A 24302-nucleotide genomic window follows, 5' to 3' on the forward strand; every position below is an offset into this window, starting at 1 on the left:
GGCAGGGCCGCGCTGTCATTCAGTGCCGCGAATCGATCAGATCCTGAATGGGAGCACGGCAGATGCAGGTTCTGAGCCGCACCCCCACGGCGGCTCCTCCAGTGCGGCACGCGGAGTCGCAGCTAAAATGCGTGGGATCTCATGCGTGGGATCTCATGCGTGGGATCCCACAGTGCTGTTGCTCCCGCTTATTTTTTAAGGTGCAATGGGCGGTGTGCGGTTATGCAACGTGCTAAATATAGAGCATTTATTTTAACGAGCTTTGTGTTGTGGGAATATCCACGGTGGCTCTCCCTCCAGCTTCACGCTCTTGCTATGTCGTGCTGAAATGTTTATCGGCGCATGGGAGTGGACGTCACCGGCTTCTTCGTCTTCAGTTGCTAAGGAGGCCGAGTCCCAGTCAGACATAATTACAGGATCTCAGTGCTGTGATTAAAATAGAGCTGCTATCAGACGTAGATGTTGACTAACCGCAGTGCGCCCGCATGTGTGCGTTGCCCTTCTACATACAGCCAGGACATACGCTCAAGAAAACTGTCCTAAAAGTCATTCAGGATAAAAATTTTAGGCCTCAAATCCCAGGATGGGAATCACTGATGAAGTGGACTATAGGATCCAGCTGTGCTGGACGGCACCAGCGATATAACGATAATAAAAATAGCATTGATGACGAAGATGTCGGTGATGGTGTCGGTAGAGTAGCTCCCTCTGTGGTGTCTCTGTTCTTGGCCTACCGGGGAAGCATATGGTCCCACGGATCACCGGCTTCCACGAGCATCAGTGTTCTCCACCCTAAGCTGCCCCTTCCACGTCAGTGCGTCTCCTTGCGCTTGCGTGTGTGTGTGTGTGTGTGTGTGTGTGTGTGTGTGTTCTCATTGCTCTCTGAGCAAGCATGATCTCCTCTACAGCCTTCTCGGCCGCTCGCTGTCTTTGTCCTTCTGTTTTTGTACGGGAAATCTCGCCTCCCCTCAGTTCACCCTGTCGAACCCCGGTGTGACTCCTAGCTGATGCGATGCCCTAAGCCATAATCTCCACCGCCGCCCTCCTCGGAGCCAAAGTGAAACTTCCTGGGAAGTCGGTGCCCCCTTAGAAGTTGGTGACCTAGGCGGTCGCCTATGTGGGGACATTCTTAATGACACACAAAAGTGAGACCAAACATGGGGGCAAAGACCAGTCACCTGCAGTGACACCATGAAGCTGGGGGTTAAGGGGCTTGTTCAAGGGCCCATGGATATGTGGCAATTCTGGGGAAGCCAGTCTCGAACCAGAGACCTTCCACTTACAGCTACACATGTTGCTACCAATTTAATTGTATTTATATTAATTTGGGGGCCAGACTCAAATTGTCAATCAAACATGTTTATTCTCCCCCGTAATGATATTGAAGACATGTAACTGTAATGATACTGAAGATATGTACTGTGTAACAGAGGATAAACTCATTTGGTTTCATATCAGAGCTGATCCTGACGGTGCTTATCGCACCTTTTTACCCCTAGGGGTCTGTATGCAGGATCGGCGGCTCGGCCATCATCGGGGGGGTTTATTCGTTGTTTCCGTAAACATTGGCCCTCCTTTGACACAGTGGCCGCTTCCCCGCTGATCCACCTCGCTGTCAGGGGGGAGAATTATGTTTCCATTATGTTTTCATGAGCAGGCAGTTGGAGAAAGCCTGTCTGTCTCAAGCACTACCCGTTCGTATTTCGGTCTCTGCGGTAAAGGCCCTCTAAGGTGATAAAAATGCAACTGGGATTTTTTTTGGCAGATTTCAGGGTGATTAGGTATCTTTATTAGAGCTGTAAAAAAACACATTTTCTCAGCTTACATAGCAACATGAAATGGAGAGAATGTCATCGCATGAAAATGTGGTGCGCATTTTGCGGTGTTGTCCTTTTCCCCGGTTCAGTTTGGGTCTGTCTGCTGCTCCGTGACTACATGCTGTTCTCGCCCGCGTCCTCTGCAGGCCGAAAGATGAGCAGCAGCGCGGTTCATAAATTATTCGCTTGTCCCTCCACGCTTGCTCTCGCAATTTTAACTGTGCCAGAAAGTAACAGTGATCTCTGATTGGCTAATTGATTGCTTGGCAGTGCCACGGGTCACACCTGGACCGGGGTACCACGCGGCCAGTTTGACAGGGCACACTCTTGTCAGGGGTCCTACTGCGACATGTCCCAGCAGTTTCAGATGGGAGCGGTTTTGCCTAAAACTTTCTGAAAAGTTTTGGTGCCCAGTACTGGGATTCGAAAGACCCTCTAGCGGTGGGCCCACCCAAATCGAATTGTTGGCTAAGGAGTAAGGTGCTGGTGTTGGAGCGGCCACCGGTCCATAAGATGTCTGTTTGTGATGGCGTGCCCCGGCCAACCTATCTTTGACTAACAGAGCAGAGGCGTGAGTCCCAGTGAAAGCATAGTGCGTGAAAATAACAATGGAAGAGAGGCCGACGGTCAACAGTAAAGCAGCTGATGTCCCTCTCTGCTGGAGGAGCAGAAGTGTGGGGCGCTAACTGGAACGGCTAACACTCTCCAGGTGCCGGCTCCATGTGAGAGCTCCCAACTGACTGGGCGATGACTCAAATCCCACACATACACGTGCCTGGGAGCATGTAGCATTTTAGCATGCTAGCCAGTCACCCTGCCGAATATGTTTGTCTGGGGTTTTGGATAAACAGATATTTGCTTTTGACCAGGCAGGATTACAAGCCCTTGCCCCATGAGGTAGGCCTTGCCTTGCATAGACATGCTAAAAAATCCAAGTCGGGTGGGTTTAAAGGTTAATGAGTCCTGTGGTTTGCATTTTGGCCCGGTCACCGTAAGTGATCACCAATCATCTGGTGCACTTAGTACCCAGCACCTACATCCGACATTGCCATATAGAAAGACTGGGAACCCACAACAGGAAGGCCAAGCCAAGGCCAAACTAAGATGGCGGCGTGCAGTAGTGCAGAGGCTTCACTATCTCTCAGCGTTAGCGTTAGCATTACAGTCAGTAAAACGGCTATCATGTCAAGTGGTTTGTATGACAAGCTGATTCTGATTCTGCATCCACCACAAAACAATCCATTGTTTCCAGGTTCATGCTTTTTTTGTTTTTTTTTTGCAGGTGTCTGTCTTTGCCTCGTCGTGTTACTTGACGTTCCTTGTTTGGTTTAATAGCAGAGATGGCTAAGGAGCCAAATCCCTGGACAGTAACAGCTGAGAGGTTTCTGTGCAATCTGCATGACCCCAAGAATCAAAGCTAAGTAGATGCATTGTGCTCAGTTTGGCGTAAATCACTTTTATTCCTCCACCACTTTGGCTCTTTGCCATTATTAACGCTTGATGTTAAAAAAGCAGCCTTTGAAGTCTTTGGCATGAAAGACTGAGGTATTTTGTGCTACTTCTATGTATTTGCATTAATACAGCAAAACATTGCTGTGCCCTGCTATTTAGTCTGCGGTTGCGAGTAAATTGGAGCTTGTTCTGCTGTCTTGCCACCGTGCAGATGCCTGAGCATTTAATAACCACAGTGAAGCCGGCAAGCGCGTCAGGCCAGGACCAGGTCGTGACGGATCCTGGTCCTTTGGGCTAATCGGGAAAGTGAATATGAATCACTAGAAAAAACAGGCTTCTGTGAGTGGCAGAGGAGGTTCCTGAAGGCCGCCTCAGAGGTGCGGACGGACGTCTCGCACAACTCGACGATGCCTCATTATTTATTGACCTTGCATAGAAATAATCACTTTCTCACATGTAGCTGTAATCAGTTACCGTAGCCTAGCTTGCAGGTTGATTCTAAGATGTTTAAATTCTAGTTCCTAGTTTAGCATTGGCAGGGTAATAAATCTCCCAGGGTTTCAGCTGCCGGCTTTCTGGCGAGTCGCCAGATGTGTCCGGGTGCAGAGACTCCCGCTCAGAGTGCTTTTCCCGGTGTGCTTTGCCTGGAGTGATTCGAGAGCTGCGGCCCTGCTGCAGAAGAGCTGTGACGTAGGGTCCCTCCCCAGCCATGCTGGGTTTTCCCCCTTGCTGCGCTGGTTCACCCATGTTTATGGTGTCGTTTGAAAGAGGTCGATTTGTAATCCAGTTAACTGTAACTAGAGATTTGCAAGCTGCTTAAACTGGGAGATCCCCAGGAATGTGTTATATCTCATGAGGCAGCGAGGTGCATCCCTGCTGAGAGGAGAACCTTCTTTAGTAGTGGTGCACTGGTAGGGTTCTCTCCATCACCATCATGCTCAGTGTCGATTCAGGTTCCCTATGTTTAACCGTGACATGATCTGCCCACATGAATCATCCAACCATTATCACTGCCGCCCCTTACCAATAATCTCTGAAATGTTCCCATCTATTGTAACAATTACATGACACAGACATTTTGTATAATTTTCCAGAAGAATAGATTGACATCTTTGATGGGGTCATGGTAAATTTTTTTTATTTGAATCCGTACTGATTATTTTTTTTGGAGTAAATCTGGCATAGACCGTTTTCTGGCAACATGTATGAAGATGTCGCATATTGATTAAGTTTGACGTATGGAATTGATCGGTTGCCGTACAGCAGCATTAGCGTGCTGATAGCGAGTGGGCCTTCCCCTTGAGAATGACAAACGATTTGTCAATAAACTGTTTGACATGTGGCCAGGTAGCCTGTTTGCACACGACGAAGGCTGCAGTGGTATTTCCTTTGTATCGGGGCTTTGAGGATATGCAGCAGAATCGTGAAAAACGGGAACGAGAAAATGGAGGGCAGCGGGTATCAGGGGGATGGACTGTCTGTCTGTACCTGAGCAAAGTGCTTTTATAATCCTGGCAAAAAAAAAAACTCCACTGTAATTAATGAGTTGTCACATGGAGTGGTAAACTGCGTAAATCACATGGTATTAAATAAAGATTAAAGGAAAGATTATCCACATTAGTAAAATAATAATAATGACAGTGTGGAGAGAGGTCTGTTCAGAGAGTCTGTGTGAGTTGTACATCGTGGGAAGTCCAAGGAGAAGCTTTGTTGTTTCCAAGCCCTCCTTCCCCTCCTCCCTGGCGTGACTCATCTGCTCTTTCTGCCTGGCTTTGACGCCCTGAAGCGCCCACCTGCCGCCTCCCGTTTAGCGTGAACTTGTTGTTCGGGTAACGTGGCTTCAGCGCCCCGACGATAAATCCGCTCCAGGACGCGGGTTCGAGGGGCATTCGGGAGGTGCCCCGTGCTCAGTGCCATGCTGCAGTATCTGCTGTAAATCTCCCTAAATCTCACTGAGTAAGGCCATCTGGCATACGGTGAATGCATACAAATAATGCGGGTTTGGGGTCCGCACCGGCTGTACGTACATACACCGTGCCTCGCAAAATTCCCAGAAGCAATTAATGAACAATCGATAAAGCGGGCAAGATAAGAAATGACAGACTGTCCATGGCATAGTGTGTTTGTTTTGGTACGGAAGCTTAATTCAGTTAATCGCCTAAAAGTCCATTCCTCTGATTTGGGCAAGAAATAAATTGCACATTCCAGGAACTGATCCAACGTGTTATGTGCGCTGGGTCCATTTTCCGACACGCTTTTGTTGCGCTTTTGTGGATTACAAACCATTTCAGTGCGAATGCAAAAACCTCATACCGCATAAATTTTCTTCTCAAAATTTTATATCCGTCCATCAGTAGTCGTTTGTCTTCGGAAGGAATCATTTTGTCGATATGGTGGTATCCTGACCTGGGTCGAATCGGTACTTTTTCCGGTTGACCTGTTCTCTCACTGTCGATGTATCAGAAAACGCTTTGCCCTCGCTGACTCGGTCTGGTCTCTGCCTGATTGCTGGCTGACGCTATTGAGTGGGTGAGTAGATGGGGGTAAAATGAAGGTGATGATAGGAGGTACATAATTCAAGGCCCCCTTCAGCATTCAAATTCCAGTCTTTGGTGTTGCTCCCCCCGTAGGGTTTCTTGTTAAATTACCTAGATGGACATATTTCAGCTACCATAAAAGTCCCCTGTTTGCGTAAGATGCTCATCCGAGACAATGGCCGGCGGCGAGATGCTGTTATCTTTGACGGACAGCTCAAAGAACGACCCCCCCCTGCTCTTTTTTTTTATCCATATCATGACTTTTTTTTTCCCAAAAAGACAAACGTGGGTGGTGATTGTGCATGACTAAGCGTGAAACGATATTAATCACACCGAGGACTTTCGGTGCGACCGTTATGTCGACGGTATTGTTTCTGCTCGGATCGTACGACACGCCGCTGTTTGCACAGGCAGAGGATGGAGACCTTGCCACAAGCCGTCCTTCCTCTAGGTGTCGTCTTAATGAAAGATTAAGAGAGTATCTGTCGGCCTGGCCGCTGTGAGATCTTCCGGCTGTATAACTACTAAGAATTGAATTGTGATTCTCTTAACTAAGTTTACCTAAGAGGCGTGCTTTACTTAAGCGGGCTGTGTAAGAGGCCGTCTGGAGAGCTTTGCATAATCACAGACTGCTTTTATTCATTGTAGTAGGACTTGAGGCCTTTGCCAGATCAGCGTTTCCAAATTAATTTAGTCATGCCATTTATTAGTTTATGTCCTCCATGTAAAACAGTGCACACACATTTCCCGGAGCATACCACAACTGAGTTACGGTCTCTCTCTCTCTCTCTCCTCTCTCTCTCATGATGGGGGATTCTGCATTAAAGCTCCTGTGAAATAACAACAGATAACTGAGCACGTTATTTACTGTCCAAGACTGTAAATTAAATAGACAGTGGAAAGCATTCTCAGCCGTGTGCGCTATTGAAAATCCTCGCAGCCAGGCAGCTCAAGGCCAAAAAGACTTTTTTTTTTTTTTTTTAAGTCAGCAAACATAAGACCCCAGTTTCTTGAGCTTAGCAGAGTGGCCTTTTAGCCTCTCTCTGATTGGTCTGTTGGCTTTTCCTGGGGGTGTCTTCACATCTGGTGGGTGAGCCGGAGGTTGTGATTGGCCGTGGTTTGCTGCTTCTGACCTGAGATCAGTGGGCTGAAGAGGTAGAGTCAAGCTAACTCAGTTAGCTCTGGTTTAACTGCTGATTCTGTTGCACATGCATTTTTCCTGGCCTGGAGACTATTGGAAAAGCTTGCACAGCAGCGAGGGTGTCGCATGCACAAAAATAGCAGGATGACTGAACTGATGTAAAAACACTGGGAAACAAAACTTACACAGACAAACCAGAGCGCTGAGCCCTCCGTGCCATGATTAAGTGCCACCTACCAGCCTGGGTATTCACTGTTTCTGTGTGCTGAAATTTTAAACAGCCATTAGACATATGCTTTTAGCGCTTTAATCCTTTAAGCGATTTCCGCAGTCTCACTTTCACTCTGTCGCCAGAGAGGTTTCATGTACTTGAAGAGTCCTGTGCCTGAAGTGCAGGGGGAGCTCCCGTCTCCAATGAGTGGAAAATGTGCTGCCGGTAGTCGAGTGTAAATAGACTTTGGTCAGAGTGACAAATTTGGGGAGAGGGGGGTGCATACATATATACATGAAAGAGATGGAAAGTTCCGGTCAAACAAGTAGTCCAGGCCAAGATTTTGTTTCAACCAACCAGTTGAATATAAAGTGTCATATTCACAGAGTACTCAGCTGGTTGGTTGAAACAAAATCTTGGCCTGGACTACTTGTTGGACCTGAACTTTTTATCTCTTTACATAATCAACATACCATTTAAAACCTACAGATGAGATGAGTGCTCCCATCTTTACGGACCAGTTAAAGATGTCGCTTAAGCTACATAAATTCACTGCTGCACACGACAGGTGTGGGGTCACTGTGACATGGAGCTGTGTGTGTGTGTGTGTGTGTGTGTGTCTGCAGACACCATCAGATAGCTGTGAAGCTCTGGTTCCCAGCAGTTTAATCAGTGTTTGTTCTGCGGGTGGAACAGAGAGAGATCATTTCCTGTCAGATGGAGCATGGACACTGGAGGGGGGGTCCAGCTGAAGGCGGAGTGAGGGCAGCCGTGTTTGGCGATGCTGCCGAGCGAAGACCTTGCACAGGATCTCCAAAGAGCACCGACCTTTTCCTTTCAGCACTTCCTTGCCACTGAAGTTCGAAAATGCAGTGTACGCTGTGTTGGGAGGGCCGGACAGCCTGAGTGGCATCACTGCCAGCTGCGCTTTGACGCTTCTCATGCGCTTGAACCCTAACATCCATCCATCTGGGTTTCAAGTTCGTCTCCCGGTTCTTATTTATCTACGCCTCTCACTCATTATTAGAAGTATGGGTCAATGTGGACTCTGAAGAAACATTATCCGTCTCAGAGACCCATATCACACAGAGAAATGCTGAACATTATTAATATTCCGGACAAAACGACCAGAAGTCTGCCTCGGTGCTTTCCTGTCCGATATAATTCCAGTGGTCTCCGCCGCCCTGTCCATGCCGTCCGTGCTCCGGCCTCGTGTTTCTAAAGCAAACATATCTTTAAGAGCTATCTAATGGAAGCGGTACCTCCTGGCAGCGGCTTGCAGGAATCTGTCTGGGAGGAGATGAATTGTCCGGGTCGCATGGGGCTTGAGGTTCTGAGTCATTATTTACAGCCGAGGCGCTGGAGTGCGAGTGTCGCGAGTTACTGCTTGGTGGCGCTATGGAGCAGGCTGGGCCAGGCCTTCCCGTTACTGGCAGTTTTACCCTGCTCCCTGTTCTCAGCTGTCCCTTTCCATCACTGCTCGGCGATGGATAGTGTTAATAGTGTAATAGTGTTTTTTTTACCTGCTGCCTAGAGTTCTGTTCATGACGATTCTTTGATAAAGATGAGTTCCGCTAACTGCACCATCACAGCACCAGGGGGCGTAGTGGTTGAGGAGCTGAACCGCCGAGTCTCATCAATGGGTTCTGCAGATATGGTTAAAATAGTCAACTGTGTGTAGGCACTTGTTTGTGTTTTCTGAGCTATGTACATGATGGCATGATGTTCTTTCTCTGTCTCCTCCCCTGCAGTCTGCTGTTTTGTGGTCCACAAGCGATGCCACGAGTTTGTCACATTCTCCTGCCCTGGAGCAGACAAAGGGCCTGACACAGATGTGAGTAACTCTTCCCATCACTTTCCCTGAGAATCTTGTAGCTGCATAATGTAGTGACGCCTCATCGCGTGACTCCCGAGAGATACGCATCTGATACATTTGTACATTTGTAACTTCCCCCGTGGTTTGGCACAACCTCCGAGTCTTAGTGTATTTGCTCATCTAAACCCAGTATGTCCTGGATTTGAACCTACATGCTTCTGGTTACAGTCTGCAGCCTGAACAACTGCACCACCTGCTGGCCTGTTGGCTTTACTGCGCGAGGGAACCTGTGACAGGGTCTGATTCTGCCCCCACGAGTCCATGGGTTACCAAGTTAATTTCCCTTATCTCTGTGGGTGACGGGTCAAGAACAATGTGCTCCGGAGATGACAATCAGTCCTGGTTTAATTTTCATGGACTGGTCCTACCCCCTCTGCTCCATGCACACGCAGCCATGAAGATGCCAGCACTGGGGACATGCACTGAGGGAGGGGTCCAGATGGCACCACCCCCTGCCCAGGCCTCCTGTCTGTGACCATGAGTCACCCGCTGCTGGCCGCGCAGCTCTGACTCACTGACACTGCTGTCACTGGGCTCCGCCCCCTGCATCACGTCACCTCGTGTGACACGCCCATCTGTCAGGCCCAGTCATGCGCACACATGCACAGGCTCCTTCATTAAACAGACAGACAAGCAAAGATAGGAAAGGGTGCAGGCATGGAACACAGTTTGTTAAAAAGCCAGCCTTGTTTTTGTTTTGAGGTCCCCCCCCCCCCCCCCCCCCCCCCCCATTCAATCATTCAATCACTTCCCTATGCAAAACCTTCCTACAAGGTGCTTGGCCCTAAAACCTACTAGATCCCAAGAGGACCATTCAGTAGCCCGAGTACATAGAACACCTCTTAAATGATCAGGTCATACAACCCTGTTTCCTAGGCGAATCCCCTCTGGTTCTTTGTCTGTATATGGAGGGCCAATGGGCAGCCTCCATTCAGCTATCCGGTGAATGGGCAGCCTCCATTCAGCTATCCGGCCAATGGTACTGGCCTTCAAGGCTCCTCCTCCCGCGAGAGCCGGTGGCAGATGGGCGGCCGCGAGGCCTCCGGTGGGGTACAGGGGGCGGGGAGTATGCGATGGCCGACGCCGAGTGTCAGCCCCGCCCGCCGCGCTTGCCCCGCTCTCCGCTGCGAGCGCCTGCGGCGAGAGATCAGGAGGCGTTGATAAATAAATCCGCTTTTACTGTCACCTGCCCGGCAGAAGCCAGGGAGCATGAATTCATCACCCGCGAGCCAGCTCAGCTGTGCCTCCAAAGATACGCTGTTTCCTCTTAAGATTTATTCTCTATATCTAATATATAATTAAGCTTTAAAACCTAATTAGCAGGAAAGGTTAATCTTCCTTTAATTAAATGCAGGAAATTATGTCGGGATTATTAATATCTCATGGTTGATATTTGAGGTTACGTGAGCAGTTTAATGTAATTATCATACCAAAAGAGCGCTTATTGTCGGAGCTCTCGCGCACTTTCAGCTTCTTGCCAGTGTTTCCCTCATTTCCTGCGTCCGCTCTGCCGTTGTTACGATTCCCTGCCAGCTTTTTTGCGTCTTGATCCCGCACTCACAGTTGATTCAAGGCAGAAAAGTTAATTTTATCAGGTACATGGATACCACTAATTGTTCAAGCCATCTGGTCAAAATTAGCAGCCTTAAATGAATCTGCCGCGACGAGCGTGTAACGCAGCCCGTTTAATGCGCGCTGGACGCCGCATTTGGCGGCTTTGAAACGCGAAGGTATGCGTCGGATCGGATGCACGTCTGCGGTGAGGGGTAATTATGGGCGAACGAAAGCAGCAATCACGCTGGTGTTTACTGGTCGATGGAAACTGACTTTTTACTAATGCATACGTATTAGGGTTTTACTGTTATAGTAAATAGGCCTATTCTTGTTATTTCGTAAGCTTTTGAGATGCGTAGTACAGCATCCAGGCACATATTTACAGAGTATCTTTACATGTGCAATAACAATGATGATATCTCTACTCTATTATGCTGACATACACTAATTTCTATGGAAACATCCTTACATACATATTTTCATGCTCACTGCAGGATGCCATAAGTAACGACCACAACACAACATCACAAACGCATTACGTATTCAGTTTTGAATTCCTCTGAAGCATTAATGAAGTACGGATTTCTATTCCTAGGAGTGAGTTACGTACTGCACTGAGTAGTGTTTGTTTATTTGTTTGTTTGTTATGTAGGTAGGTAGGTAGGTAGAGCCACTGTCTCTCATCGTACACTTCAGCAATCTAAAGGGCACCGTGGCCGATGGGACGAGCCGCTCCCCAGAAGTCGCCTCGCCTCACACTCCCGGGTGCCATGTGTTCACGTGATGCTGAGATGCTAAAAGGAATGGCACACAGAGGTACCCGAAAGGCCTGTTTTTTCCGAACCGCCAACTGTTTTAACGGTAAACCGACAGATCGTCGCACTATGAGCGAAAACCCCCAAAATATCTCAGATTCTTTTTTTAGATCTCCATTTTTTTTTGCCCGCTTTTGCCGGACGCGAGCGTACTCGCATGACGCCGCTTGGAAGACGGCCGGCGTCCGTCAGCCCGACTGCCGATATCGGAGGTAGCGTAGAGGTTTCCATTACGCTTGTTTTTATGATTTGCTGTCGTTTGGAGAGATGAAGACGACGTGGCTGGAGAGCAGGTGGTGAGAATAGGGGGAGTGGAAGGGGGGGGGGGGGCAGGAGCAGAGTTACATAAGAGCAAAGTCTCCCTCACACTGTGGAGCCGAGCGAAAGTGACACATGGCCACCATGAGAGCGTTTACTGTGCCCACTGGGCAGAGCTGCATGCTGCGCCTACCCGCTCTCTGGCGCCGCCTCCTGCTCCACCAGCAGAAGGCACCGTGGTTAGGGAGGTGGACAGCATGACAGGGAACGTGTCCCGCCCCCCCCCAACACACATGCACATATCTAATATCAAGCACTGAACAAATCTGCGACACCCACCACTTAATGTACTTAATCCACATATTAAATTATCTAGTCCTCCTCAAAGCACAGAAATGTTCACAGAGAAACTGTTTGGAGATTTTCTGAAGGTTCCCCGGAGAACGGAAAGACCTGAGGTCCCCTTTTAGGCCCTGATGTTGAAGCATCAGAACATCAGTCGTCCTTTGGGTGGTTTTTAAGAGGGACTTGAATGATGACCGCTGCTTTGTGAAGCTTCCTGGGAGAATATCATGCCTCTGGACTGTTAAAGAACAGCACATTTGACGAGGTCATATGGCCAGCCATGGAAAAACAGCATGTATGAGAGAACTGTAGGCTAATTTTTGGGAAATCCCACCCCTCCCCCAGATCGCCAATAGCAACCTGGTTTACTGTAGGTGGGGTGGTCAGTGCTGACACTGTGCATGAAGACATGTCTGTGAGCCAACCGTAGCTTGAAAATTATGACTTTGTGTTAATCTATCTGTCTGCCTGTTACGTTCATCCCATCCCATGTCACGGGGTGAACCATTATTAGTCAGAGCTAAAGTTGGTCTCATCCACCATTAATAGAACTGGGCGAATCGCTCCCTTACATCTCTATGGAGTGGCTTCAAAGTGTCGTTTGCTGTTTGTTTAGTTTCCGATGAACCCGGACGCCATCTGAATTCTTAGAATATTTGACAGGAGGGAATAGAACATTTTTGTGGGAATTTGTTGTTCTTTTTTGTTTTGTTTTTGACCGTGCCAGAAATACTTTAAAGGGAATACAGCGAGTATTTGTTTAAGAGCTGAAAGAGCACAGAGCAGTGCCACTGTTGACTTTGTCTGTCGGCTCAGCTTCGTAGCACTAGTAGAAATTACTTGACGCTCAAATCAAATGCAAAACGTGGTTTTGGGAGTATAAATGAGTTGTGAACCCGAATGTCTGTCTTGAGACGGAAAGGTTTTCTTGGTGACTGAGTGGTAACGTGCAGAGAAGCTCCAGACCGTTACCTCTGCTGGCCGTCACCTCCGATGACTCCTCTTTCTGCCGATGGACGAGTACTGGTCGGCCTAGCTGGTTGTAAAGGGGGGGGGGGCGGGGGGAGCGACAGATGGGCCTGGTTGGCGATGCAGAGTCTGTCCTCAAACACCTCCAAAGACTCCCGTTCAACAGCCCATTTGTGTAACAGATCTTGAAATGTGGCCAGACTGTAAATTAGCCTGCAGTCCAGGACATTTCCATCATCTTTATTTATTAATTTTGTTTGCTCATCATTGAAGGGAAAACGACAACCATGCCATCCATTGAAAAGAGAACCGGGGCCCCAACAAACTGAAACACGAGTCTGCACGTTATCATGACTTAAAGAATATCACTTCCTGTTTGTGCTGATGTCACTTCCTGTTTCCCTACTATGAGAAGCCATGCTGAAGTTGACCTGCTCTTTGGGGCACAAGCACGGAAAGTTGCCTGCCATGTTCTGATCTCAGAGAGACGGGTGAAAAGGCCGCATCATTTCTTAACATTGGGATGTGTACGACAAGGGAAGTCATCTGAGATGTATTGACATGTGAATATCTCAGACAGGAGCCGATCAGTGGGAGAGAGCAGCGTGTAGTTGCACATGGTTGTATGGCTAGGATGTGTAGAGTGACCAGAATGAGCAGCTCTGAGATGCTTCGGTATAAATACATCACTCTGTCTTGCTTGCCACATTTCTGCATTAATGTTCTTCTGGCTCCTGACAGACTGAGTCCTCCACACTACGATTAGTCAGTGGCCACCCAGGTCATGTTTTTTACTGTTTTTGGATCGATGACCAGAATCATGCGAGGATGCACAATCAGGACTCAGCACTGTGTATCAAATGTGATATTGCGAGGCGATTCTCCTAATGAGAATCCCTTCTTCCATGATGTCTAACGTAAACACAGTGTGTTTACCTCTGAAACTAAACTGTGACATTAGCAATAAAAGGGAGCACCCCCACCCTTATTTTGATCAAATCTTAGTGCTAATAAGAAGTAAACAGTACACTGGAAAATGCATATGTATGTCACCCCCCCACTCTGCTTGCTTGATACCAATTATGCAGACTTGCATATTAGCAGTTTGAGTGGAGCCAAAATTTAATACCCGGGAATTTGGTTACATGATAAGCCTTCATTTAATACGTATGTAAATGAGCTGATGAATAGAAAAGCAAAATTAGGATAAAAAAACACAATGTAACAAAATCCTGCACAACTTGAAATAAGAGGAGTTTAATCATTTGATCAGCTGGAGACTATGGAGATGTCCTATATATGCATGTTCTCTTGTTCTTTGGGGAGGCCGCATTGTGTCTATCAGGGTGCATCAAAGGAGACTGTATTAGCCCTCATCAGTATGGATGGTACAGTGAGGTCAGCTGGGCCTCGGTAAAGGGCTGCAAACTTCGGATCCTGTCCAGCAATAACTGATTCTGGCTTTTACAGATGCAGCCTCCTCAATTTCCCCCTCCAAGCCGGCTGCCTTCCAGAAGTCAGCCAAAGGGAGTGACCCCCCTCCTTCTGGGGGTGTGCCTAAATTCTCATCTAAACCCACCCATTCATTCACTTGCAGGGTGTTACCATGAGATGGCGCTTTCTTTACAAAAACACATTTTAGTTGTGGTCACAAGTTTACATACACAAGTACAACAGGTATCAACCAGAATCTTTTGGTAGCCATTAGCAAGCCTCTGGCATAATTCTGGCTGAATATTTGACCACTCTTCTTTGCAGAATTTCGAGTTCATTTAAACTAGCTGGGTTCCTGGCACGGACCCGGCTTTTAAGCATAACCCCACCATTTTTCAATAGGGTTGAGATTTCACAAAGCAGTATTTCTTGCTTAGCCCGAATAACTTGTTGGAGTTAACTCCGGCTGTGTCTTCAGTTAATGTTTTACAACACCAGAGACAAACAGGGCTAGGTACTAAGCTAGTGATCATGCCGGCACATACTAATCCAGTGCTATGATATTATACAGTACATACAAAACCAATCGGAAGTGCAAAGCATGTGTTTTCCATCTCTGCCTTCAACCAGACGAACTGTTTTGAAGCTTGGCATCCTGATCAGGACTGACAATTTGTTGTTCTAATATTCATTTTTTGTTTTGTATTATTTCTGTAATGTAATGTGATTGTACATTTTACTCATCAACGTTTAATCCGTTGCATGCTATAAACTGTAAAAAGGCTAGAATTGTCTCTTTTCTAACAGTTTTGTATGCTCTTGTGGACCCAACTTGGATGGTTTCGGCCAGAAGTTGAAACGTTGGCCAGCCCTGGACCTCTACTCTAAGGGAGTCCGGTCCACAACAGCTGGCGGTTCTGGTTCCAGACAGCCGACAGCGGGTCCATGGAGATGTAAAATGAGTAGTGTAGCTAAACCGGTGTGGGATGTTCCTGCAGAACAAGACTGCTCCGCTTAGTGAGGGTTTTCTGGGACTGATCCATTTGCCTATGGAGCCAAGTACAACCTGTGGCTTTTTCTAAAATAACAATAAAATCCATGAAGTTTCCTCATTTGAACACTGAGGAGGAATGATTGTCTGTCTTTGCCCCCAGATCCCCCTCCCCCCAAATCCCTGCAGAGGAAGAGGCAGACGTTTGATTTTCAGCAGCGGAGGAGAAGTATGATGGGGGGATGATGTTTTTAGAGCTATTTTTTCGATCTGGAGTAGGATGCCAACTAGAGTTCCTTATTTTGTATAAGATCTGCTTTGGCAGCAGGGGGCGCAGCGGTTGAGGAGTTAGAATAACAAAATTTGCCATTTGATATACAACCACTGTGACTACTGAGAAGCAGAATCCAGGAAGTTACCAGATTTTGGGGTGAGGAGATGGTAGCGTAAGATTTATTCTCTGCGATGTGATTTGTTTAGCACGGATAAGCAGTGGGGTACGAGAGCGATACATGTAGCCTGTCCGGGATGTGCACTGTCCCCACAGTGACTGCGTGGAATTAGATGTGGGCAAATCTCACGCCATCCAGTCATCTCACCCCACGCTGTCTGATTTAGAGCGGATATGGTGTGTCTGTCTGTGTGTGTGTGTGTGTGTGTGTGTGTGTGTGGGGGGGGGGGGGGGGTATTTAAGGATGCATTAACCCCCCTCATCTGCTACATTTTTGTTAAAACGATTATATATACGCAGGCTATATATCGTTCTTTTGCTTTCATTCTATTACAAAGAGGACGTCCCAAAGGATTGGCTGTTCTGTCTGTGAATTATACTTTGTAACTAAATTGGTTGTATAGTTAGGAGAGGAGTCCCACTGGGAATTATTTCTGTGCGTAGCCACTGGTCATTTATTTTGGCATCACAGCAAACCAGTTCTTGGACTTATTTTTTTTTGTCCCCTCTGTCTAGGGTCATAGTTCAAATTCAGGCTAAACTTGCCTCCAGTGCAGCTGCTTCGCTTTCTCTCCGCCCAGCAGCAGCATCGGTCAGAAGCAGTTGTTACAGGTTTTGTGAGCTTCCTTAGGTCGATAAGGGGCCTGGCTGTAATCATCCCGAATCTCACCAGCCTCCCGCTGCGGGAGTGTCTGACAGCTCCGAACAAGCAGCGGCCAGATGCGCCGGCTGGGGATCAACGGCCAAGCCAGGCTTGTCGGACTCCATGACCACCTCGTCTCTCAGGTCTCCGCGTAATAAGTGTAATAGGTCTAAGTCACATGTGCCACTTGACACTGGATACGGGAGGGTATCACTGGATGTCCCTAAGCAGGATGTCTGCTCAGGAATCCCCGATCTGCGGAGTGACCTAATGTGATCATGTTCAGTCTGTTTCCTAAAACGCAGACAATGACCTTTAGGTTACTCAAGGTTCAGGTTGCCAACCTGGGAAATGACAGTATTCTTCTCAATTAACCGTAAACCGCCACAGCACAGATACTGTTAGTGAGCTGTGGGGGGTTGTGGTGTCTTCTGGTAAGTTCATCTCTGACTTCTCAGTTTGTGCACCGTGATGAGGGTCATGACGGTGTCTCGGTGAGTACCACTGTTCCATACCTCCAGCAATTGGGACCCCGCCCCATGTGGCAAGTTTGCATGTTGTGTCTGTTTGTTTTCAAACTCCTAATACATGCAGTTAGGTTAACCGGTGTATTTAAATTGCCTATAGTGTGTGAATGTGGTGATGTATCCTGTGATTCACTGGCATTCCATCCAGCCTGTTCCCCTGTTTTGTGCCCTACGCTGGTTCCCTGGTGACCCTGTGTTAGATAAGTGATTGGAAGTTGCGTAGATAGTAAGGAGTATTGCAGCATTGCTGAGTGAATCTAGTATAGTGTAGTATTGGAGTATTGACCCCTACAGTCAATCTTAGGTGGAGTATTTTTAAAATAATACCCATCGTTTCGAATCTCGTATCCTTTTGGAAAAGCAATAAATTTGTGGTCAAGAAAATAGTTGTATAAGGACAAAATGTACTAACACTCTGTATCGCTGTGAGACATGGAGATGCTTTTCCATAATCCAGCCCCTACAGCTTTAACACTAGAACTGCCAAATCTACGCAAATTTGCGTAAATTCCCTGGGCCTAACACCTACTAGCATCCCTGCTGAGAGTTTCTTGGGCCATTGTCCTCCTGCTTTTGTTGTGCAAACACACCCATTACCTGTGAGGCCTGGCACATTTGCATTTTTTTACTCAGAGCAGCTAAAATCCAAGGCAGGCTAAACCTCTGTGTGTGACATGGAAACCTTCACAAAAGTCTGCCATATCTATACCAAATATCCCACACGCTGACTGACCTACAAATATGAAAGACACACATTCACAAAATATATGGAAGCACAAGTCTGTTTTATTTATAAAAAAAATTGAGTGTTTCAAACTTTGCAGTGTTTGCAGACCCAGTGACCATCATCCCTGCATTTGGCGCAAGTGAATTTGTAACACTTTGCACTGGTAAACCTGCTGCGGTTTCTGTTGCAGTTCTCCTGTACCTGACACTGAGTTGTCCATACAAGTCCTGGCACAGCAGCAGCCTTCCTCTGTCCCCATAGCCTTTTGTGGCATAAATTGGCAATGGAGTTCCTTGGCTAGATGACTCAAAAATAATCTTCTTTTGCCTTCCCACCCTGTACATGCCTTGTACAGAACGTAGGAATTTGCCACCACCAGGTCCAGCATGTTGTAAAATACAGCTACTGGCCACCTGCATGTTGCTGCTCTTACGGAATACATGCGCGCCATTTGGTCCAACACATTTACACCACACGATAACAGCAGAGAGAGAGAGAGTCATGAGTGTATTGCTTTTTTTCTACCTTCTTTCTATATAGGCCTGTATAGTACATATCAGAAAACATTGTAGCACTGATGTAAAATTATACACACATTCACATACCTTCATGTGGTTATAGTCTGTTATCGTGTTGGGTTTCCTCTTTCTGCCTTCACAGATCGCCACATCTTGGTCCAAAGAACTCAGAACACACACAATCTTGTTTTTTTAGGTGCATAAATTGTCAAGGAGACACTGCCACTTCTAAGCACTGACGCGGAAAATTCCTCTTGCTGTGCAGTGTCCTTTGAAATTGGAGGAAGTTCATACCAAACTTTATTCCCTGTGCTCAGTAGTGTTGTTTTGCGCTGAAGCAGTCTGTGTGACAGTGCCAGTGAGGTGAAGAAATTGTCCGTTGTGACATTTCTCCCCGTCATCCAGAAATGGCTCCATCAGACTCATGACCATGTTCTCTGCCAGCCTCTCCCTTTTCTGGTGACTGGGGTCCTTTCCCAAGTTAGGGGACACGTTGCAGACGTATTTGGTCTCCAAATCCGTGGCCATCCAGAACTTGATCCCAAATTTGTCCGGCTTGGATGCGATATACCAAGTGACATGGAATGGATCCATATCTACTCTACGTGTCTTTCCACCGGTGTCCCTCAGGGCTCGGTTCTTGGCCCTCTCCTATTCTCCCTCTACACTAATCTCTTGGCGAAGTTATATCCTCACATGGCTTCTCCTACCACTGCTATGCCGATGACACTCAACTCATCCTCTCCTTCCCTCCCTCAGACACTCATGTCTCCACTAAGATCTCTACATGCTTGGCAGACATCTCATCTTGGATGACCACTCACCAGCTAAAACTCAACACTAGTAAAACTGAGTTGCTTTACATCCCGGCTGACTCATCCCCCCTCCAGGGACCTTGCGATCTCCTTTGACAATTCCCTGATCCGTCCTTCGGTTTCTGCTAGAAACCTTGGAGTTACCATAGATGATCGGTTGTCATTTTCCTCACATATCGCCAGTCTTTCTCGCTCTTGTCGGTTTCTCCTCTTTAACATCAGGAGGATACGTCCATTTCTTTCCACCCAGGCTACCCAGATACTCGTCCAGTCCCTCGTCATCTCACGCCTTGACTACTGCAACTCGCTTCTAGCGGGTTTACCCACTGAGCGCCATCCGTCCCCTCCAACTGATTCAGAATGCAGCTGCTCGTCTTGTTTTCAACCTTCCCAAGTTCTCCCACACCACTCCTTTGCTGCGCTCCCTCCACTGGCTTCCTGTAGCTGCACGCATCAGATTCAAAACACTGATGCTCGCATACAAAGCCAAAAATTCTCTGGCACCATCCTACCTAAAGGACCTCATCACACCCCGCTCTGCACCACGATCTCTCCAATCCTCCAGCACTGCTCGACTGGTCCCACCTCCCCTCAAGGCACAAGGAAGACACGCGTCTCGGCTCTTCTCTGTCCTGGCACCTAATTGGTGGAATGAACTCCCCCTAGATGTCCGAACAGCTGAATCCTTGAATGTCTTCAAGCGACGACTCAAAACTTTTCTTTTTCAGAAATACCTGACGTAGAACTTCTATATTCTTACTCGACTCTTTTTCTGGTGTGTGTTTTAAAAAATAAAATAAAATAAAATTCTGCACTACTCAATGGCGTTCTCAGAGATAGTATTCGTAGCTGGGGTCCTTATTGAGCTAGCATCGGAAATTCATTGCAGAGTCTCAAAGCACTTATGTAAGTCGCTCTGGCTAAGGGCGTCTGCCAAATCCTGTAAATGTAAATGTAAATATACTGCATGGACAATGAACCTTGGTCGAGAACAGCTGTACATCTATGTTCATGTGTTCTCCTGGAGTGAAACTTTCAGCACAGTTCTTGGTGAAGGCTGCAGAGAACGTGGTCATGAGTCTGATGGAGTCATTTCTGGATGACGGGAGAAATGTCACAATGGACAATTTCTTCACCTCACTGTCACTGTCACACAGACTGCTTCACTTTACTGGGCATGGTGAATAACGTTTGCCGTGAACTTCCTCCATTGGCAAAGGACACTGCACAGGGAGAGGAATTCTCCACGTCAGTGTTTAGAATGGCGCGCATGTATTCAGTACGAGCAGCAACAAGCAAGTGGCCAGTAGCTGTGTTTTACAACATGCTGGACTTGGTGGCCGTGAATGCCTACGTTCTGTACAAAGCATCTACAGGGTGGAAAGGAAAAAGAAGATTGTTTCCGATTCTTCTAGCCAAGGAACTCCATTGCCAAATACAGGGATGATGGTCACTGGGTTTTCAAAACGCTGCAAACACAGACTTTGAAAGATAGACAGACTGTGTGGGACAGTAACCACTGAGACAAAAGGCAGAAAGATGACGAAGAGATGAACCTGGAACTGAGGCACGGATACATCAATTTTTACATGAACAGCCAAACATGCAAAGCTGGAGAGATCACATAAAAACAAAATTCACTTTTGGTGTTATAATTCAGTGATGGCCAATGAAAATGAAATGACATTTTATTCTGTATGTGTATGAGCCATGGACCATGACTTCACTCAGCTTATGACATTTATATACAAACATGCATTGGAGACTGAAGTGTTAGCATGTTTTCATTTTATTCATTTCATTCTATTAGCAACTTTTCATTCTATTTTCACTCAATTTGTTTTATAAATAACACAGACTTGTGTTTCCATATATTTTGTGAATGTGCGTCTTTCATATTTGCAGGTCAGTCAGCGTGTGGGATATTTGGTATAGATATGGCAGACTTTTGTGAAGGTTTCCATGTCACACACAGAGGTTTAGCCTGCCTTGGATTTGAGCTACTCTGAGTAAAAAATGCAAATGCGCCAGGCCTCACAGGTAATGGGTGTGTTTGCACAACAAAAGCAGGAGGAGGATGGGGCTGAAGACCTGTGAAAATCACAGCAGGGGTGACAAACACCTTGGGACTCTCAGCAGAGAATAAAAACTCGGTAAATCTAGTGTTAAGTCCATTTTAGTCTGTCATACTCATGCAGAGAAGGGCATCGCCTGCATGACCACATGCACCTTCAGGTTCTCACATTGCTCCTGTTCAGGATTGACTGGGCATGTCTACTGGTATCCCACGCTCTACAGATGACCCGGAGCGCTGTTCCATCTCAAGGGAGAGCCGCAGAGGTTAAAAAAAAACACCTGAATTCTATTTGGCCGTCGTCATGGTGACGCGGGTGTTAATTTCCGCTTAACCCGTCAGTCTGCCGTGAGATCAGTGCATCTGCAGACCCGAGGGTGAGCAGTGGACTGCCGTCTTGTAGCTTCCCAGGTTTAGTTATTAATAATTGAATGAATTAGATTAATTTAATGAATTTTAATGAAATAACAGCAGCAGTTGAAGCCCCCGTCTGTCCCTGGCACAGAGACGCATAGTTTTTCTCACCTTCTCCAGGACTGAAGCAGTGTTATTTGAACTTCAATTATGCTCTTCTGCTAAATGTCATGACACACAGTCAAGGATATAAGTGAATAAGAACCTGGTTTTTATGGTGTATATGTACTGATGACCTACATTTGGCTTGAGTGTCTGCTAGAGTGATCCTGAAGGTGTAATTCTACTCTTCTCCTTGAAGTGGCTCGTGCTCCTTTCCTTATCTCCTTCTTTTAAGCTCCATTACTTTGGCCCCATCTTGCTCTCCTCCATCCTCTCGGTCCCTCCCAAAGTTCGGCTTGTACTTGTGTTCTAGGCCGACTGGGTCGACGTTGCGCTGAATGAGCTCCGTTGTCATGTTGTGGCTTCTGGTCCGGCCTGTTTTCATCCAGTCAGAGGTGTGACCTTAGTTAGCGCCGATTATTATACAATCAGCTGCCCCCATTGCCTTTACTAGACACGGGGGTTAGACACAGGGTGTAGGCTTGGGTTCAACGTTGGTAGAGATCATCCCTGAACCCCCCTGCCCCCCAAACACACATGGATCTCCCACAGACTTGGTAGAGTCATGTCCCTACCATCCATACCCTAATCTACACCCTTGGAGTTCGGCTAAGAGATCCAGGCTATAATTGAGGTCTCAGTGTTTGCCAGCCATTAATGATGCACAGCCGGAGAAGATGTCCTCTAATTAGAGTTCCTGCTTTGGCTGGTGCAGGAGATGCTCTGCGCCTCCAGCAGCCACCCCGAGGTGTTTGATTTGCTAATGTCCGCCGCCTTTTGATGTTTATTTCACGGAGAGTGCTTTCGCGGCCCCCGAACACCACGCGCCATGAACCGGATCCTCTGCGCCGCTCTCCCCGAAGCAGCGTCCGCCCCCATAAGATGCGCCCATCAAGCCCTTTTTTTATCCGCCTTCTCTCTCTGTAGGGCCCTGACAGCGGCGCCTTATGAAATCGCCCGCCGCCATTGATAGCACGGAGCGTAGCGCTTGTCTCGTAGGCCGACTGACCTTGAGCTGTCATGCTAGGGCTACAAACCCACTACCACCCCGGTGCTCCTGCTCATCAGCGGAGACACTTGTTCACTTTCAGGGAACAAAGAGCTTTCGTTCCCCTCACATTGTACGTGATTGATAATGTGTCTCTAATGAAATGCCCCTGGTTCTCTCTGTCATTTTTGTTGGTTTTTACATTTAAATAATAGGTTTCATTATTTTTTTCTCTCCTTATTTAAATATAGCTACCATTTCTCTTTATGGGTATTACTTTTCTAAATGGCTGCATTGGAAGTGCATACCTTAAAGAACAGCATGTCGGCTAAATGTATTTTTTTTTAATAAGTGTTCTTTCTGACGGACATAACTATTTTCTTTAATATAGTAACTTTTGGAATTATCTGGCCTTTACCTGGTGGGGGGGGGGGGGATTAGGGGTAGGGCACTGCTGCCCCCAGTTCTGGGGTATCAGCTGTGTGTGGGTGCCCCTCTCCACAATCGGCAGTCTGCCTTATATGGACACCAGTCAAACAAAACTGAAAATTACTTTTTAAAATTATTTTTTCATCATCTGTGTTAAAGTGTCAGTTTCATTATGATAGACTGTACCAGTTCTCTTATTAAAAAAAACTGTTAGCTTACATTTTCATCACGTTTATAATCTCAAGTCTCTCTAACTGGTCTCAAGCTTGCAGCTGATTGGTTCAAACTTTCATCACCATGACAACATTGTCACGATTTTTAGGAATTATACGGTTCCACATACATTTACATGGGCAGTAACTCAGAGGGATGGTCATATTTTCATAATAGGCTACTGCCTCAAAAAATGTACATTTCAAACACTCTAAACACTTTCAAAGTAATTTAATATTTAAATGTTTGTATTTAAAAGTTACTGATTAAAACGTCTTTCTGTCAGTAACTCGTTTTCTTTTGCGTGGTTAGTTCTAAACTAACAATACAGTAGTGAGTCTGGAAACTTAGTAAAACTGCAATCTGTGTCTCACAAGAAAAATTGCGAAAAACAGTGGATTGAAAGAGTATTTCCATCTTTAAACTCAAGAATTTTTTTTACATTTCTTTCACAACTCAGGAATTGGGTACGCAGGCTTGCTAAATTTCGTTTAGAAACCAAGGCCTCAATAACCTTTTTAATTGTTTGTATGTATTTTCTGGGCTTTTCAGTTTGTTTGTTTAATGATAATTAAGCAACAGTGCAAGCAGAGAATAGCAATGAAGGCTGGAATTATAAATCTGGAGCAGAATGAATAGGAGACGCGTGTGATTATAGTGAGCGTCCATCCTGTTCCGTCTCTCAGGTGCTGAAATGGCATGGTTCCCCGGTGCTGTCGATGCCACAGTACTTTCTTTGTGTCTGCTGACAAAAGCCACCTTGTCCAATTAATAGCTCCTTGCTTTATTGTTCAAACATATTCTTTCATGCCGTCCTCCCCTTTTAAAGCGCTTTAATTCGCCGCGTGACAGAGTCCGCTCGGTGCAGTGTCCGCGATCCGTCGGGTTCTGATCGCGCCCCGCCCCACCCACTGCACCAGGCTGGCGCTGCGTTCTGTGTCCGCGAGATGCTGCTGAGTAATGTTCCCTTCCCGCACGCGCGTCTGTCGTATCCGCTAGCA

The 24302-nt window shown here is 46.8% G+C and overlaps 1 protein-coding gene across 2 annotated transcripts in view; it reads left to right on the forward strand.

Annotated features, from left to right (window-relative positions):
- The window catches only part of prkcab (protein kinase C, alpha, b), a 58627-nt gene that overhangs the window by 9932 nt on the left and 24393 nt on the right, over window positions 1-24302 (forward strand). For both annotated transcript variants that reach the window (XM_048990799.1, XM_048990800.1), the window contains exon 3: window positions 8910-8992. In XM_048990799.1, coding sequence (XP_048846756.1) covers window positions 8910-8992 — 83 coding nt within the window. The remainder of the gene's footprint in view (window positions 1-8909; window positions 8993-24302) is intronic.

The sequence above is a fragment of the Brienomyrus brachyistius genome, chromosome 22 (assembly GCF_023856365.1).
Source record: "Brienomyrus brachyistius isolate T26 chromosome 22, BBRACH_0.4, whole genome shotgun sequence".
NCBI classification, from domain to species: Eukaryota; Metazoa; Chordata; class Actinopteri; order Osteoglossiformes; family Mormyridae; genus Brienomyrus; species Brienomyrus brachyistius.